General features: G+C 62.7%; 1 protein-coding gene across 3 annotated transcripts; it reads left to right on the plus strand.

The window, feature by feature from the left end:
- Nucleotides 1-1,851: 1,851 nt before the first annotated feature.
- SLC38A3 (solute carrier family 38 member 3) lies at nucleotides 1,852-16,196 on the plus strand. 3 transcript variants are annotated; one of them, XM_032121041.1, is made up of 16 exons: nucleotides 1,852-2,015; nucleotides 9,415-9,566; nucleotides 9,680-9,764; nucleotides 9,858-9,973; nucleotides 10,445-10,518; nucleotides 10,598-10,690; nucleotides 10,783-10,864; nucleotides 11,431-11,513; nucleotides 11,670-11,728; nucleotides 12,184-12,357; nucleotides 12,491-12,570; nucleotides 13,151-13,251; nucleotides 13,347-13,471; nucleotides 13,805-13,949; nucleotides 14,404-14,507; nucleotides 14,609-16,196. In XM_032121041.1, exons 2-16 carry the CDS (start codon nucleotides 9,457-9,459, stop codon nucleotides 14,711-14,713), a joined length of 1,536 nt encoding a protein of 511 aa, XP_031976932.1. In that variant the 5' UTR covers nucleotides 1,852-2,015; nucleotides 9,415-9,456; the 3' UTR covers nucleotides 14,714-16,196. The 3 variants fall into 3 exon arrangements, with proteins under 3 accessions (XP_031976932.1, XP_031976931.1, XP_031976933.1); XM_032121040.1 differs by lacking the exon at nucleotides 1,852-2,015 and adding an exon at nucleotides 4,592-4,684; XM_032121042.1 differs by lacking the exon at nucleotides 1,852-2,015 and adding an exon at nucleotides 8,878-8,979.
- Nucleotides 16,197-16,422: the final 226 nt, after the last annotated feature.

A 16,422-nucleotide genomic window follows, 5' to 3' on the forward strand; every position in this document is an offset into this window, starting at 1 on the left:
TGGAGAGGGGCGTCACATACCAGACAAGAGAGGGCACAGTAAAAAGTAGACACGGCTGCATTTGTGCCAATACAAGGAGAAGGGCATTTGGAGGCTGGGAAGGAGCAGACAGCCTCCAAGTCACTTCCCACAGGTCCTCCAGCATGCTACCCCGCTGCACCCCATGCCGTGCGGCCACACTGCCTGTCCCCACACAGCACCCGTGCTGTGTTTGCTCACAGGGCGGAAGCTCTTGGCCGCCTTTTACAGCCCTGGTGAGTGAGTCGCGTTGCTGCCCGTCCCGGGACGTCTCTCCACAGGTGCCACGTGGCTGCGCCCGCTTTCACCAGAGCAGGGAAAGGGTTAAGCGGATGGCTTGAGGCCAGCCATGCCCATCCTCTGGGTGCCTCTGGCTCCCCCGTCACACTGCCAAACCTGGCTGCCTCCACTCCTCCGGCGTGCCAGCCAGCGCTGGTTCAGCACTTACGCATGCTGCTGTTATTAGAAATTAGTTAATGGATGTATGTCTGCAGCCAAAGGAGAGCGGCAGTAACAGGAGCCGCGGGATTGCCGGGAGCGTGAGGGCAGCGCTGCCACTGAATATTTAACATCCCTCGATGTCCAGGCGAGAGGGTGCCGCTGCTGCGAGGGGACGTTTTGCCTCTGCTCCCGATGGCGACGCTCACTGTTGGCTGGCAAAGCTGCTTTCATCCCAGGCTGCCCAAGGCTTCGCAAGGATTTATGAGAGATATGCATAACACAAATAAAACCTTCCAGCAGCGTGTGAAGCCATTCTGCCAATGCACAGCAGCTGGGCTGGGTTTGCAGCTCAGCGTGGGAGGTGGGTGGACTCCCAAGCGTGGACCCCCAGAATTTTCCTCTGAAGTAAATGTCGGGCAGGACAGAGGAGCCGGAGGTTGTTTAGGGGTGACAGACCTTGGAAAAGGACAGGGAATCTTTGGGGACATGAGTGGTGATTCACCAGAACTCATGGCTCTCCCTGAAGCATGCGGGATGCACTTGGGAGAAGAAATTTCCTCTTTGGGGCACTTTTGTGTGTCTTCATGAAAAAAGACATCTTTTAGCTCAAGTAGGGAGGTTTGATGGAGACTGGAGGAGGGGGCTGGCCTGTCCCAGCCGCTCTGCATCCTGTTGGGATGGTTCCACATGGATTGTTTGCTCCCTGTTTGCTGAGATGCTGGGGCGAATACTGTGAGGGCAGCGGGCACCATGAGCAGGGCAGCCAGCTGGGCTGGTTTAACATGGGAGCAGCCTGAGCTCCCCAGGCCGGGGAGAGAATCCGGCTGGAGAAGTGCTGCTGAGTGACCTGTCCCTGTCTAAGAGGGGGGGAAACCCAGTGCCCACACTCAGCACATACTGGATTTAGCCCTTCAGGTTAGATTAGAGCGATTACCCCAGCCCTGCTTCTTTGGAAGCAGCCACCAGCCTCATGCAGGAGCCTCAGCTGCTCTAGGTAGGGATGCCCGGTGGGCTGTCAATACCTGGCGGGGTGGGGATGCCCAATATAGAGACCATGCCTAGAGGGGCACCGATACCTGGTGCGGTCGCTGTGTGTGGTGCGTTGGGGATGCTTGGTGAGGACCTGTTCCAGGTGGGGCAGCGCTGCCTGGACACTGGTGCCCAGTGGGGGATGATGGCTGGTGGGGGGGAGGTTATTCCCGTGCGGGAGGTGATGCCCATTGGGACACTGATGCCCAGTGGGACGGCGATGCCCAGTGGGCGGCTGTGCCCGAGGGGCGGTGGTCCCGCCGGAGCTGAGCGGAGCGGAGCGGGGCGGGGCGGGGCGGGGCAGGGGTCTGTCGATGCAGGGCGGTCGCTCCACCCGCTTCCCAGCGCTCCTCCTGTGCCCCGGCGGAGAGGAGATTGGGAGCCTCCGCGCTGGGGGCGGGCTCGGGTCCGGTTTAATCTCCGGCTCCGCCGGGATTACGGTCGCAGGATAGTCTCTAATCCGCGGCACCGGCCACCGGGGGCTGCTTGCCCCAGCCCGCAGCAGAGACACCGCGGAGAGGGGGCAGGTAGGTCTCTCCGGTCTCCCCTGCTGCTCGCACCCCGAGGTTCGCTGCCTTGTCCTCTGTGAAGCTCCGTGGTTGGAGGCTGCCGGGCGCTCGGACCCCTCACCTTCCCTAATTCTCCTCCGCACCCCACTCAGTCCTTCCGACCCATCTCCTTTCGTCGGCCCCGCTTTACCCCACAGCCCGGCTGTCTCTCCTCCTCCGTTTCCTCCTTCTGCTGCCGGCGCCGGGCACCACCGGGGAGGCTCCGGGGCCCGGCAGCTCTGGCAGGTGGCAGCGCCCCGGGGCTGTTTCCTTTGCTGTACTTCTGCCACTTCCCTCCCCAGCGGCTGGTACCTTCCCACGGGTGGGTGACAGATCCCGCGAGTGCAGGGGGAGGCAGAGCCCTGCCGTGCCGCCTGGTACCCCAGCGCCCTGACACTGCCCCTGCCCGGACCGCGGTGTTGGGGGCTTTGGCGTGCATAATTCCGCTGATACTGTAGTGACAGTAACCCCCAAACTCCTTTTACTTTCCCTTTTTTCTGCTTTAATTTTTAATCGCCAGTGGGAATGACATATGTTTCTGAAGGCTGGAAGCGGCTGTGGCCAGGATCGGGTGTCAGGGTGTCGGGGTGCCGGAGCAGGGGGCACGGGCAGGGAGAGTGATGCCGGCCGTCATGGGCATTCTGGGGCTGCCTTGGACCTGCATGCGGTGATTCCGTCGGCTGTGGTATTTATAGAACCTGGCTGCCTGGGACAGCAGCGTGGAAAGCCAGGCAGCACATTGCGTTCCTGTCGGCCACGCGTGTCCTATGCCAGCCAGCATGGTGGCCCTCTCTGCTGTGCCAGCTGTGAACGTCCCACTGGAGAGAAATCTTCCCCAAGGGAAGCTGAACCACAGCAGGTGATTGCTGGACTTGGGGTCCCCAAGCTGGCTGGCTCTGCGGTGGCACGGTGAGACAGGGGACCTGGCAAGTCCCCAACAGGTGGGATGGCAGGGAAGCAGAGCCTTGGCTGGCTGCAGAGGGCATGGCTGTGTTGAGCCGATGCGGAGGAGACAGGGAATTTTCCACTGGTGTTTGGACCAGGCCCAAGCTGTTAGGTGTTAGACCTGCCTGGTCCCTGTGGCTTCATGGGGGTACCCCAGACAAAGTTGTCTGTGCCTCTCAACACTGCCCTGTCTCCCAGAACAGAGTGCTGGTGTGCCTTGTTTCTGGTGGCCAGGGATGCTAAGGGGCAGTGGGACACCCCATCCCCCCCGGGGGTGGCATGGAGGTGCTGGCACTGCAGGGGACCCTGGCTGAGGCGCAAAGGGCCCCACAGCACCCGGCCGTGCTGCAGCTGTAATCACACGCCGGGGCCGCGGCCACGGCAAACAAACAAGCACGGCAGAGCCTATTTTCCTTGGCGCATGGGGATGCGGGAAGGAGCGGGATCCCACGGGCTCCTTTGGAAGTGCAACCCTTGAGAAAACAGAGGCGGGTCGGGGACAGGACGGACCCCCCGTGTCCCCGGCTCTCCTCGCCGCGTGGGTCTCAGCCGCTGCGTGCCTCCCCAGGCGCTGACGCAGGTCTGGGACTGGCTGGGTCCCCCATGCCAGCGGGGCACAGCCAGCCCAGTCCTGCATTCCCCGTGGAGCAAATGTCAGGCTGGTCCAATGGTGAGAGTGGCATGGCTGGGTGCAGCAGTGGTGCCATGGGGCTTGGGCAAATCATGGCTCCTGATTGGTACAGGGGGCTGTGCTGGGGGTGCGGGAGGCACGCGGGGCTGTGGCTGAGGCCAGTCCCTCCTCCTGGTGTCCCTGGCACTGCCAGCAGCAATTGGCAGCTTGGAGTTTTTGCTGTTGATGCCTCCGTGTCATCCTACTTAAGGCCAGGTGTGTTTTGGGGAGTGTGAACTGCTGGAAAGTGTCTTGCTTCCAAGGCAAAACACAACTCCAGAGGTGCGGTAGAAAACCTGACGTGATCTTTCCCAGGCACTACCTGCCCACCAGTCTCTGCAGTGCCACAACCTGTGCCACCGTCTTCCCTGGGTGGCCCTGCGTTCCTGGCGGGCAGTGTTTGAAGTTTAAAGCAGAACCCATCATACAGCCTAGCACTGCCTGAGATGCTTTGTGCTCAAGCTGGTGTCACCCAGCCTCCCCAAGAACCACACTGGGTGCCATCGGCCTTGTGATGTGCCCACCCTGTCCCCATCCCCATGCTGCCAGCTGCCTCTGCCACCTGACCTTGTACCACATGGACTCAAGCTGGCAGGTGACAGCAACAGCCTGGGCTGTCCCAGTGCTGAACACGACTCCCCTTGCCTGGCCTCAGCTTCCCCACTGCTCTTCGCGGCTTGCCTCAGTACTTGTGCTTGGATGTTGGAGGATGTGGCAGGATGCTGATGGCTGATACCTGCAGCCTGGCCCCATCCTGGGGTGTGTGCCTGGCAGGTGATGCCGTGGCTGAGCTGCACCATGGCTCTGGCACTGGAAAACCCTCTCCATGGCCCCACCATAGTGTTTGGGTCCACCACCCCCTTCCCTGAACCGTCTTTCCCCTCCCTAGTGTAGCCCAGACCCTGGCACGTCCATTGCTGCAGGACAGTGGCCATGGGCCAACTCAGCCGTTGGCATGTTCTGCATGAAGGCACATTCCCAGGCCCAGGCAAAGCTGTCCCCCAGGACATGGGTGCCACTTGTGCTCTTAGAGGTAAGACCCTGGATGGACACCGCTGCCCACATGGTCCGGCAGAGATGGCCAGAAGTGCCCAGGCAGGTGTTGGTGCTGCCAGAGCCCTGCTAGCCAAGACAGCAGCTCCCAGAGCCACTTGTTCCTACTTGCCACTGCCAATCCTGCCCTGGCTGGAGCACCAGGGGAATCGCCTGACCTGAGGCTGAGCCATGGTGTGGTATTTGGGGCTGAAAGGGGTGAGGTGAGCCCAGGAGCAGTGCTTACTCTACCCAGCTTGTGCTGGGGGCATGAGTGGGGCTGGCTGGCATGACCATCGGGTGGGGCTGTCATCTCCTGAGGATCTCTGGTGGAGCCATCTCAAGAGAATCTCCATCAGATCTCTTTGGGGAAGGTCTAGAGCAGGGCTACCCAGACGTTTCTCCAGCCAGGCACCAGGCAGGTGTCCAGCTGTCCTTTTCCCACAGCTGCTGGAGTTCCCATGCCCATGGCCAGACACCTCCAAAGGTGAGGTGAATCCCCTGAATGGCTGGATTTGCCCCTTTGGGTCCTCACTTCCTCTGGGGGAGGTGGCACCCTGACACTACCTTTGCTTAGCTGGGAGGTGGAGGGTGGAGCACCATGGGTTAAAACCAGGTTTGAGGTGCTAATTTTGGGAAGGCAGGTTGGGGGGAAAGCTATGGCTGTGTGTGCTTCAGGGGAAGGGCAGACCTCGCTCCCAGGGCAGCCATGGAGGGGGGTTCTCTGTGGCGGGCAAGGAGAGGGGGGTGTTTTCTGCTGTGTGCCCTGCTGGGGTCAATTTCCCTGGGGAGGGATTGCCCAGGGACCACCCAGGTTTGGGCTGTTGCCCAGCTGTGCCCACACACCTCTGTGCCCACAGAAGTGCCAGGGGCTGACCAGGGACCCCAGGTTGGGGTCACCCTGGGCCCAGCAGCAGTGCTGGGGGTAACCCCAGGGCTGGGGCTGAAGGCAGTGGGGGGACACAACTGGCACCCCTGCCCACTTGCCCAAGCTGCCCATCTCTCTGGCAGGGCTCGGTCATCAGCACAGCCTCAGGGAATATGAGACCTGTCTGCCCAGCTCTGCTGAAACCCGAAGAGCCACCTGGGCAGGCGGGCAGGGGCGGGGGGGCTGCCATCCCCCTGGCACACACCGGCAGCAGCGGGATACCTGGCTGGCAGCACGCAGGCCGGCAGCTGCGGCAGGCTTGGCGCTAAAGCCGGATTACCACCCGGAATAGTCCCACGGCCCCAGCTGGGCCGGATTATTGAGGATTCATCTGCAAGGGAGAGGAGATGGGGAGGGAGTCTCTGCCCTCTGGGGGTCCCCGGCCTGGGGGAGCACTCACCTTCTGCCAAGGAGACCCCGTGCCTTTGCTCCCCACGGGTGAGAGCAGTGGGTGCTCACAGATGGGTGCTGTGGGCTGTGGGGACACGGTGGGTCACGGCCCCCTGGGCTGGCACTGCCTGGCACAGGCACGGCTGGCAGACACTGGTGGCTGTCCCCATGTGTGCCGTACTCCCACCGGCACCGCGTGCGCTGGTGGGGACTGTGCCGGGCCAGGGCTTGACTGCGGGAACTGGCACAGGGCAGGAGCCTGGCTTGCCCAGGGTGGTTCACATCCTCCTGGCCACATTGCCACATGCAACAAACCTCCCATCCAACATATCTGCTGGCACTGCCGACAGAGCTCCCCTGCCCAGCCCCCCGCTCCTGCCTGTGCTGCGCTCCCAGCTGGGATTTTCCACCTTTTAAATAAAGTGGAAGTGGGAATGTGTGGAAGTGGGATGAGAGGCAGAGAGAGGGATGCAGTCCCTTCCAGGACTGAACCCTCACCACAGTACCCTGGTCCCCGAGGAAGGCTGGCAGGGGGCCGGGGTGAGTCCAGGACTGCCTGTCTGCCGGGGTAGGGCAGGGATCTGGGAGCCCTGCTGCCCCACACACGTGTCCCCATCCCAGCGAGGGCAGGCAGGCGTCTGTGCTGGCTGGGATGCAGTGTGCGAGACCAAACGTGGCCTCCCCTGAAGCGCAGACGTGGCCGGCGGGATGGGACGTGCCGTCCCACACATCCGGCTCTGTGTTCCATCTGCACGGCTGCGGGACAGCACCAGGGCCCGGTTCAGGCTGCCTGGCCATACCGTAGTGTTGATGGGGTGTCACCAAGCTCTGGGACAGCCAGAACAGCCTGGGAGAGGTGGGAGGTCTGGCTGCAGGAGGGCTGTCGCTGTCCTTGTGTCCCAGAGCCTGGCAGGCAGCGGAGAGGCGCATGCCGGGAAATCGATGCAGCTTGCTCAGCACCCCCGGGAACGCGGCCCTGGGTGCCACAGCGGGGGGGTTCTGTGCCCACGCACGTGGCCAGGCCCATGCCGTCAGGCTGGGCGAGTGGGCACTGGGGCTGGTGATCAGACGATGCCAGGCAGCGCATGGGCTACCCAACATGGCAGTGAAGATGGCAGCATCCCGTCTGCATGGTGGCACCACGGGGGAAGAGATCCCTGAGGAGATGCTCTTTGCCCAGAGCAGAGGGTTCCCAGCTAAGGTGGGCACTCAGGGAGACGGTGAACCCACCAGCCCCAGCCTGGAGGGGAATCAAGCCACCCTTCCAGGGCCACCCGTCACTCTGTATTTGTTGTTCTGCCTTATCGCAAGGCAAACAGCAGCAGGCAGGGCTCGCACTGCCTGATCGAAGCGTCTCGTGCTCCCTCCTCTTTCATCTCCCCCCTTGCCCTGGCCACTGCCACCAGCAGACCCTGGCCGAGGGGCAAAGGCCAGGGCCAACTGGGGAAGTGGCAGTGAGTGGTGCTGGGCCTGTGCCAGGGCTGTGCCAAGGCTGTGCCAGGGCTGCCCGGCAGGAGGAAGCGTCTGGGTGGCAGCACGAAACCCGGTGCATGCTGAATGAGTTCGGCTGTGCCGCTTGCTATTCCGAGAGACGCTTGGGGGAAGAAGTTGGTATTTCCTGAGCTGCCCAGAGAGGTGTAATTATAACCTGGGAGAAGAAAGGGGCTGCAGTCGAGAGTGCCCAGCCTTCCTGGCGCCCGTGGGGGAGCGGGCAGGGGAGTGGGCAGCTCCTGCCTGCCACCAGTGGGATGCGGTGAAGCCCTGCCCGCAGGCAGCCCAGTGGCACTGGGGGGCTTAGGGAGGTGATGGAACATCACGGATCTGGTGCCCCCCCTCAATCCCATACTGGGCGAGTGGTGGGTTCAGCGATGCCTGCCTGTGGTGGTGGGAAGGCGCAGAGTTAACGGTGGCTTTTGGACGTGCTGGCAGCCTTGTTCATGCCTGGACCCATCCCAAGCGGAGGCCTAGTGGAGGGGATAAATCATCACCCAGAGCCCGCCCTGCGCTTCCCTCTTGTCCCCCACATGGCTGAGCCTTCTCATTCTGGTCCCTGCTGGCCTGTGTCCTGCCTCAGTTTCCCCACCCGGCTGGGTGCTGCAGGCAGGGTGGCCCAAATGTGTGTTCACCACCCTGGGCCAGCCTTCGGGGCTCGGCCCCCCTGACAGTGCCAGCAGCCAGTGTGTGGCCTGGAATGACCCTGCCAGGTCGTCTTTGTGGCCTGGATGGGCAGGGACAAGCAGGGCAGCAGCTCAGGAGACCGGAGGTGCTGGCACCCACACCCTGCCGTGTCATCCTTCCCTTGCGTGCTAGGAGGACTGCTGGACCTGACCGTGCTGTGGAAAGGCTCCTCTGATCTCTGGGGCCACCAATCCCTTGGGAGCATAAAGATGGGCATGTCCCCTGCTCACGCCATGGCGGCCCCAGGGGTGGTGGGGCAGCAGCGTCCTCCGGGGCTGGGGACGGCATTGCATCCCGGCCCGCCCTAACCTCCAGCCGGGTGGCACCGGCCCTTGGCTGGACCTAGCCCCACTGTGGAGCCCCCTGGCCAGCCGGACAGGACCCCAGCCCCCTGGGGCAGTGGGGGGTGGCGGGACCCTGCCCCGGCTGCCAGCCTGCCCCAGAAAGCCACCCTGTGCCGTTTCCCAGCGGGGCGGGGAGGGCCGGGGCTCGCACAGAGGCGGCTTTGTGCGGCGTGCCAAGGCGTCCCGCGCTCGGCAGCCCGGCCGCCTTCCCCTGCCAAGGAGCTGTCTCCCGGCCCCGCGCTCTTTCCTGCTCCGTTTGTCCAGCCCTGACGTGCCCCCGAGCCCCCCGCCTTGGCACCCCGGCGGCGGCGGGATGTGGGTGAGCCCTTCGCGCCGGGCAGCACCACGGGCTTTACATAAGAGTGGCTGGGGGGTCCCTGAGCTCCCCATCCCGTCCTCAGCCGCCCTCCCAAACACCCCCACTCGCCTGCTGGCACCCGTCTCCAGGAGGGGAAAGTGAGTCATGGAGCCGAGAGCTGCGGGCAGGGGAGTGGAGGTGGGCAGGGGCGTGGAGGTGGGCAGGCGGTGTGGAGGGGACTCTGGGGCTGGGCAGTGCTGTGCTGTGAGCAAGGGAATGGGGTAGGCTGTGGGATGCCTGGCTGGGTGAGGAGTCAATCCCACGTTAGTACTCCAATACTCTGGTGGGGTATTGGAGCTGGGGCTGAGTTCCGTGGGACACCGTGTGCTGAGCGGGCAGAAGGGAGAAGCACAGCCATGGTGATGCCGGCTCGGGGACCCTCTCATCCCCGGGTGCCTGTCCCTGCAGTGCCACCAGCGCTGGTGCTGAGCCCAACTCCAGAGTCCCTGGTGGAGGCAGGACTTGTAAGACTTCAGGCCAGCCCCTCCCATGCTCCTGCCCAGAGCTGGACCTCTGTTGCCTCCCTCTTGCAGAGCCTGAGTAGAGTCCATAGCAAGCCCAGCTGTCTCCCAATCATGGATACGACGGACATGCCCCTCCAGGCCGAGATGGTGGAGCTGGTGCCCAATGGGAAACACACGACTGCACTCACTGCCTCCACTGTCCCCTCGCTGGCAGGTGACAGGTAGGGGCCCCAGGGATTTGGGGGGGTCCTCTGAGCTGCTCCCTGCCCTTGAGATACCAGTGTTGATGGTCCCTGTCTCTGCTTTGCCTTCACTCCCCTTCCTCCACGGACAGATTTGAGGAGAACCAGACTGGCGTGGCGGAGATGGAGGAGTTCCTGCCCCACGGTGCCGAGAAGAAGCAGACACACTTCACTGATGTAAGTAGCAGCATGGGCACAGTGGTGGGGGTGGGATGAGGCAAGCTCCCAGTGTGACTGGTGCATCCCCTCCCCGTTGTGTCCTGTGAACAGTTCGAAGGGAAGACGTCTTTTGGGATGTCCGTCTTCAATCTGAGCAATGCCATCATGGGCAGCGGCATTCTGGGGCTGGCCTATGCCATGGCCAACACTGGCATCATCCTCTTCCTGTGAGTGCCATGGGGACATGGTGAGGGTCCGGGTGTGGGGGGCTCCTCCAAGGGGATTGGTGGGTGCAGGCAAGAAAGAAGTCTCTGACTTAGAGTGATGCAGGGACCAGTGTCCTGCTGGCTGAGCAATGCCCATTGCTGGCATAAGCCTGCCTGCTCTGCTGAGTGCTGTGCCCCACTAGGGGGGATGAGGAGGAGGGTAAAGGTTTGCCTTCCTTACTGCAAAATCAGATTTCCAAAAGTGGCTTGAAGGACATGAGTGATGGCTCCTCTTGGGTGCGGAGACATGGACAGAGTCCCCACATGCTGCAGCCCAACTGCCCCATGAGCACCCAGCTGGTGCTGAGGCAAGGGCCTGGTGTCCTACAGGACAGGTGCCCACAGGCAGAGCATGGCTGCATGGGGTTTACCCCACAGCCGTGTCTGAGCCCTGTGCTGTGACCCGCTGGTAACTGTGCTCTCCTCCTGCAGCTTCCTCCTCACAGCGGTGGCCCTGCTCTCCAGCTACTCCATCCACCTGCTGCTCAAGTCCTCGGGCATTGTGGGTGAGTGCCAAATCCTCAGCAGGGCCGTGCCAGGGGGTCCCATCCCGACTCTCACCCACCATTGCTCCCCGTCCCACAGGCATTCGCGCCTACGAGCAGCTGGGCTACCGAGCCTTCGGCACGCCGGGGAAGCTGGCTGCGGCCATCGCCATCACGCTGCAGAACATCGGAGGTGAGCATGGCACTGGGGGAACCTGTCGGGGCTGGGGACAGGGGATGGGACCAGAGAACACCAGTGCAGCACGACCTCATTCTGCCCTGCAGCCATGTCCAGTTACCTGTACATTGTCAAATCTGAAGTGCCTCTGGTCATCCAGACCTTCCTGAACCTGGAGGAGAAGACCACGTGAGTGCCTCCTGCCCACGCTGCCTGCGTGCCTTCCCCGGGCAGGCGCCGGGGCTCTGGCTCCAGCTGTGCAGCCTGTGGCAGGGATTTACTATCATTAAGCCACTACTATTTTTGATAACTGTCAGTGCTGAATAAGCCCCTGGGTGAGATTAAACCGAGCTGAACTTCCAATCCCTGCTCCTCACATCCCCTTGGGATCAGGCTTTCCTCCTTGAGCAGAACCTGGGGCTGTGGGGTGGGGGACTGGTTGGGTATAGGTCCCCCTACCTCACGCCCACATCCCCACTAGCAGCTCTAGCCCTTGGGGGTGCACCACTGTGGGGGTAGGCAGAACCCTAGCTCAAGGGCCTCCAGGGATGCTGGCCTCAGGGGTCCCCAAGGATGCCATCTCAGGGGTCCCCAGGGGTGTTGGCAGAGCAGGAATGCCAGCCTCAGGGGACACCAGTGCCCCTGGGATTTGCCAGCCTAAGGGTCCCTAGGAATGGCAGACAGCCCCCCCAGTGGCTGCCTCTGCCCCCTGTGCCCCAGCAGAGCGGGGTGGTGAGCAGGCCTTCTGCTTCCAGGGACTGGTACCTGAATGGGAACTACCTGGTGATCCTGGTTTCTGTCACCATTATCCTGCCCCTGGCCCTCATGAAGCAGCTGGGTAAGTCAGGGAGATGCCACCCGTGACACAGGGGTCTGGCACCCTGGGTCTCCCGCAGGGTGATGGTGCCAGCCTGGATGTGCTGGGCAAGAAGGGGACACTTAGCCAGTGCGAGGGTCCCACCCGCACCCACCGGCCACTCTCCTCCCTTCCCAGGCTACCTTGGCTACGCCAGCGGCTTCTCCCTCAGCTGTATGGTCTTCTTCCTCATCTCGGTGAGCACCCGCTGGCACGTGCCGGTGCCTTGGGGTGCCAAGCATCCCTCCTGCCGGGGTGTGAGGCTGGGCTGGTTGCTGTGGGGACAGCAGAGGCAGCAGGGACAGCGGGCGCTCGGGGCTGCAGAGACGCCGTGGCAGGGCTGTCAAGCTGCTGGGTTATTTTCGGCTGAAGGAACCGAATGTTGTGGAAAGAGAGAGGGGGAAGGTGCTGGGGGGGGCAACAGCACATGTGGCCCCTCCACGTGCTGCTGTCTTGCTCTGTCCCACTGCCCACCCCCACAGGGACAGACTGGGGAGGGCAGCATTGCCACAGGGCAGCACTGGCAAAGGGTGTCCCATAGAGGGGTCCTGGCAGGGTCACTCTCCTGCTGGGCATGGTGCTGGTTTGGGCAGCGTGTGCTGGGAGTTGGGGGCACCAAGAGCTGACTGTCCCCATGTCCCCCCCACCCCAGGTCATCTACAAGAAGTTCCAGATCCCCTGCCCACTTCCAGAACCGGAGGGGAACCTCACGGGCATCCTCAACAACTCCAGTGTCAGCACTAGTGACTACGAGAACGGCTACACAGTTCTCCAGGCCCCCGAGCAGGACACCTGCACACCCAGCTTTTTCACCCTGAACTCGCAGGTAAGGACCTGGGATGCACCCCTGAGGCTCTGGGTGAGCCCCCAGCCCATGCACCCCATGGAGACAGGTGGTCCTGGTGCTGGCAGCAGCTGCCACTTGGCCCCCAGCAGTCAGTTGTCCTCCTCTCGCACAGACAGCGTACACCATCCCCATCATGGCCTTCGCCTTCGTCTGCCACCCCGAGGTCCTGCCCATCTACACCGAGCTGAAGGAGTGAGTCCTGGGTGGGGGCACCCATGGGGAGGGGTGGGCTTTGTCTGGTGCCCACCCAAAGGCAGTGCCATCCGTGTGTGGGACCTGCGCCAGGGCATCATGGGGAGGTGGGTGATATCACCCTGGGTGGGTGGTGGCTGATAGGACCTGGGATGGGTGATACCAGTCTCAGGAGGTGGGTGATACAACCTGGGGTGGGTGCTATCACCCCTGGGAGGTGAAGATTATGGCCCAGGGTAGATGGTGAGTGGTTGGTTGGTGGTAGGTGCTATCACCCCTGGGAGGTGTATGATGCAACTCAGAATGGGTGGTGGGGTGGTATGACCCCGGGGAGGTGGGTGCCATGGTCCAGGTGGGGTGGTGTGACCCCTGGGATGTGGGTGCTGTGACCCAGAGAGGGTAGGTGGCTGGAAGGTGGTGGGTGATTCAACACAACACCCTGCCCAGGAAGGGAGACACAGCCCCTCTCCACACAACCCCCACACACCCCAGAGTGCTCTGGCATCACCCCTCCTCACTGGGCGGGTGCTGGGTGTCAGTGGGTGCCACGGGGCTGTGCTGAGCCCACCATGTCCTGCAGCCCTTCCAAGAAGAAGATGCAGTGCATCTCCAACATCTCCATCATGGTCATGTACCTCATGTACTTCTTGGCTGCCCTCTTTGGCTACCTCACGTTTTACGGTGAGCCCTTGGGGGAGAGGGCTGGGGCTGGCACATCTGTGCCACGGGGTGATGGTGCTGGGGCTCACCCAGGGGCTCCTTGATGGTGTTCACAGGCCGTGTGGAGTCGGAGCTGCTGCACACGTACAACAAGGTGGATCCCTTTGATGTGCTCATCCTGTGTGTGCGTGTGGCTGTGCTGACGGCTGTCACCCTCACCGTCCCCATTGTCCTCTTCCCGGTGAGTGGCCCCACAGAAATGCCAGGTGGCTTCAGCACCAGGCTTTGAGAAGGGAAATTGAGGCAGTGATGAAGACAGGGATTGGGGAACAGGACATGCTGGGGCAGAGGCAGGGGTGTTGGGGACAGGCAGGGCCACAGGGACAAGGCTGTGAAGGGGTGACAGGGACCAGTGGGGCATCAGGGTCAGAGCTTAGGAAGGGAAAGGGGTGATGGTGACCTGCAGGGCCGCAGGGACAGGGCTGGAGTAGGGGTAGGGGTGATGGCAGCCAGCAGGACCAGGTATGGCTCCTGGCTCCATGGATGGAGTGTGATACCCTGTCCCTGTCCCCAGGTGCGCCGGGCCATCCAACAGATGCTGTTCCAAGGTAAAGACTTCAGCTGGATCCGCCACATCGCCATTGCCGTGATCCTGCTGACCTTCATCAACCTCCTGGTCATCTTTGCCCCATCCATTCTCGGCATCTTCGGCTTGATTGGTGGGTGGCAGCACCCTGCCCCTGTCCCCCCTTGGGCATGGGGTGTTGCAGCAGCATGCCAGCCCCTGTCCTGACTGGTGCTCAACTTTGACTGACCCTCCCGTGCCTCAGTTTCCCCTTCTCACTGTGCCAGGACCAGGTGGTTGTGTGGGTCCCCCATCCCATCCCTGTCCTGGCAGGTTGGTTCCCACAGTGCAGTGCTGGCATTTGCTCTTCCCCTGCATGTTTGCCTTGATCCCCCCAGCCAGGCTCCCCCCGTTCAGCACTCAGCTCGGTGCCAGGGGTGTGGGGACAGTGCCAGCACACCGCGTCCCTGGGTTCCTGGAAGGCTTTGCCAGGACTGGGGGGGGCAAGGAGGGGGTGGGGGTGGACAGGACCTGTCCTGGCAGTGGGGCTGGCAGGGCTGAGCTGCAGGGTGGGAGGCCCCTGCCCACTCTGTCCCTGTCTGCTCCAGGTGCCACCTCTGCTCCCTGCCTCATCTTCATCTTCCCTGCCATCTTCTACATCCGCATCATGCCCAAGGACAAGGAGCCGCTGCGCTCCGCCCCCAAAATATTGGTAAGCATGGGCAGGGGGTACAAGGATGGGGACAGGGTTCTGAGGCTGGCTGGGAACCCTGTTGCCCTGGCCATCCCTGAGCCCCTTCCTTGTCCCCACAGGCTGCCTGCTTCGCCCTCCTCGGGGTGGTCTTCATGATCATGAGCTTGAGCTTCATCATCATCGACTGGGCCACGGGTGGGGGGAAGAGCAGCGGCAGCCACTAGCCACTACTGGGTGCCCACGCCAACCTCCCCCCCACCCACCCGGTGCCCCAGGGAGAGCCAGCCCCGGGCTCAGCCCCCATGCTGCAGCCCCACCAGGATTCCCTGGGGACTTCCACTGTTGCTGCCCATCACCTGTGGTGATGGTGAGGGGGCGTGAGCCATGGCAGGCATGGGGATTTCTCAACCCCTGTCCGGGATGGGGCAGTGAGCCCGGGGCAGGCCCTGTGACCCCGAGCCACTCCAGCGGGCACCCTCCCTGCTCTGCGCCTCAGTTTCCCCATCCATAAAATGGGGAGAATAATACTGCCCTACCTCACCCAGAGCTGGCTGTCAGGTGGAGCTCTTCTGCACCCCAAGAGCCGCCAGCAGCAGGCACTGCCAGGGGCGCAGGGCACTGCCTGCCATGGGGACTGAGGACTGGGGCACTTTCCTGGCCCCCCCCGATAGCATTGAGAGCCTGATGAACAGTGTCCGCGGGGGCTGGAATCCAGCAGGGCAGTCGGACCTGTGACAGCACCTATGCCCAAGCCATCCACCTCTCCCCTGCCATCCCCCTGTCCCCAAAGAGATGCCACCCACTGCCCTGGCATCACGGGGGCACCCTGGTCCCCTGCGGGCAAGTGTGATCCTGACGCTGTGGCTGGTAGTACCCGGCCCGCTGCTCCTGAGCCTGCCAGGGGAACGACACCTGGTGCCTGCGGATGGGACCCTGCTGACCCCTCGGCCATGTTTGGGGACCGGCCTCATCGCTCCAGGGAGGTGGCACGCACGCCATTGGCTTTGTGTCCACTGGCATCCTGCCCACGCTGCGGCTCGGCTGCTGGGGGCCTGGTGCATCTGAGGGGCATGAAGGGGATTTGGGGGAGGCTGGGGGCAGTACTCACTGTGGGCAAGCTCGGGGCTCTGGAGGCACCCCTTGTCTGCATGCCCAGATGCCAGGGTGATGGGCACCCCAGCAACTCAAGCTGTCCCTGCTCGCCTTGCACCCTGGGCCAGCACCCAGACCCCCACAGCCCTCACCCATCCATCCACCCATCCATCTATCCATCCCTGCCGCTGGGACACCCCAAACCATGCCAAAACCCAGAGAGCGGCTCTCCCACCCACTGCCTCCCTTCCCAGTAGGGAGGGCAGCCTGGCAGGGTGGGCAGCACGGGGCTGGGGGGTCTGTCCTGCGGCAAAGTACATAAGAGACGTATTTTTTTATGGGGTGGTGGAGGCTGGGATGCTTTTTATAAATACTGTACATAAGAGTAGATCTTTTTTAACGTGTTGTGTTGCTCTGGGTAGCTCTGTATAATGTACATATCATATGGGGGGGCACCGCCGCGGACCCTCGCCATTGCCCCGGGATTGCCGGCTGCAGTGTGGCCCCAGTGTTCCTGTCCCCAGCCTGGCTGCCCCAGGGCCACTTGGACATTATCGGTGGGGGTGATGCTGGTGGTGGCGGGAGGCCAGAGGTGAGAATAAAGATGTGAATGTGCCCAGGTCTCGGGCGTCACTGGGGCAGGCAAGGAGCTAGCACGCAGGCTGGCACCTGACACACAGCATCCTGAGGTGGCACAGACAGACAGACGAGCGGCACATGGGTGCACAGAGGTGCGTGAGGACAGCACGGACATACGGACTCGGATGTGCAGGGTTAGTGCACACGATGAACAGCAGGACAGACAGGATGGACATACAGCAGGACAGCACAGACACATGGA

Source organism: Corvus moneduloides, chromosome 11 (genome assembly GCF_009650955.1).
Source record: "Corvus moneduloides isolate bCorMon1 chromosome 11, bCorMon1.pri, whole genome shotgun sequence".
Classification (NCBI taxonomy): domain Eukaryota; kingdom Metazoa; phylum Chordata; class Aves; order Passeriformes; family Corvidae; genus Corvus; species Corvus moneduloides.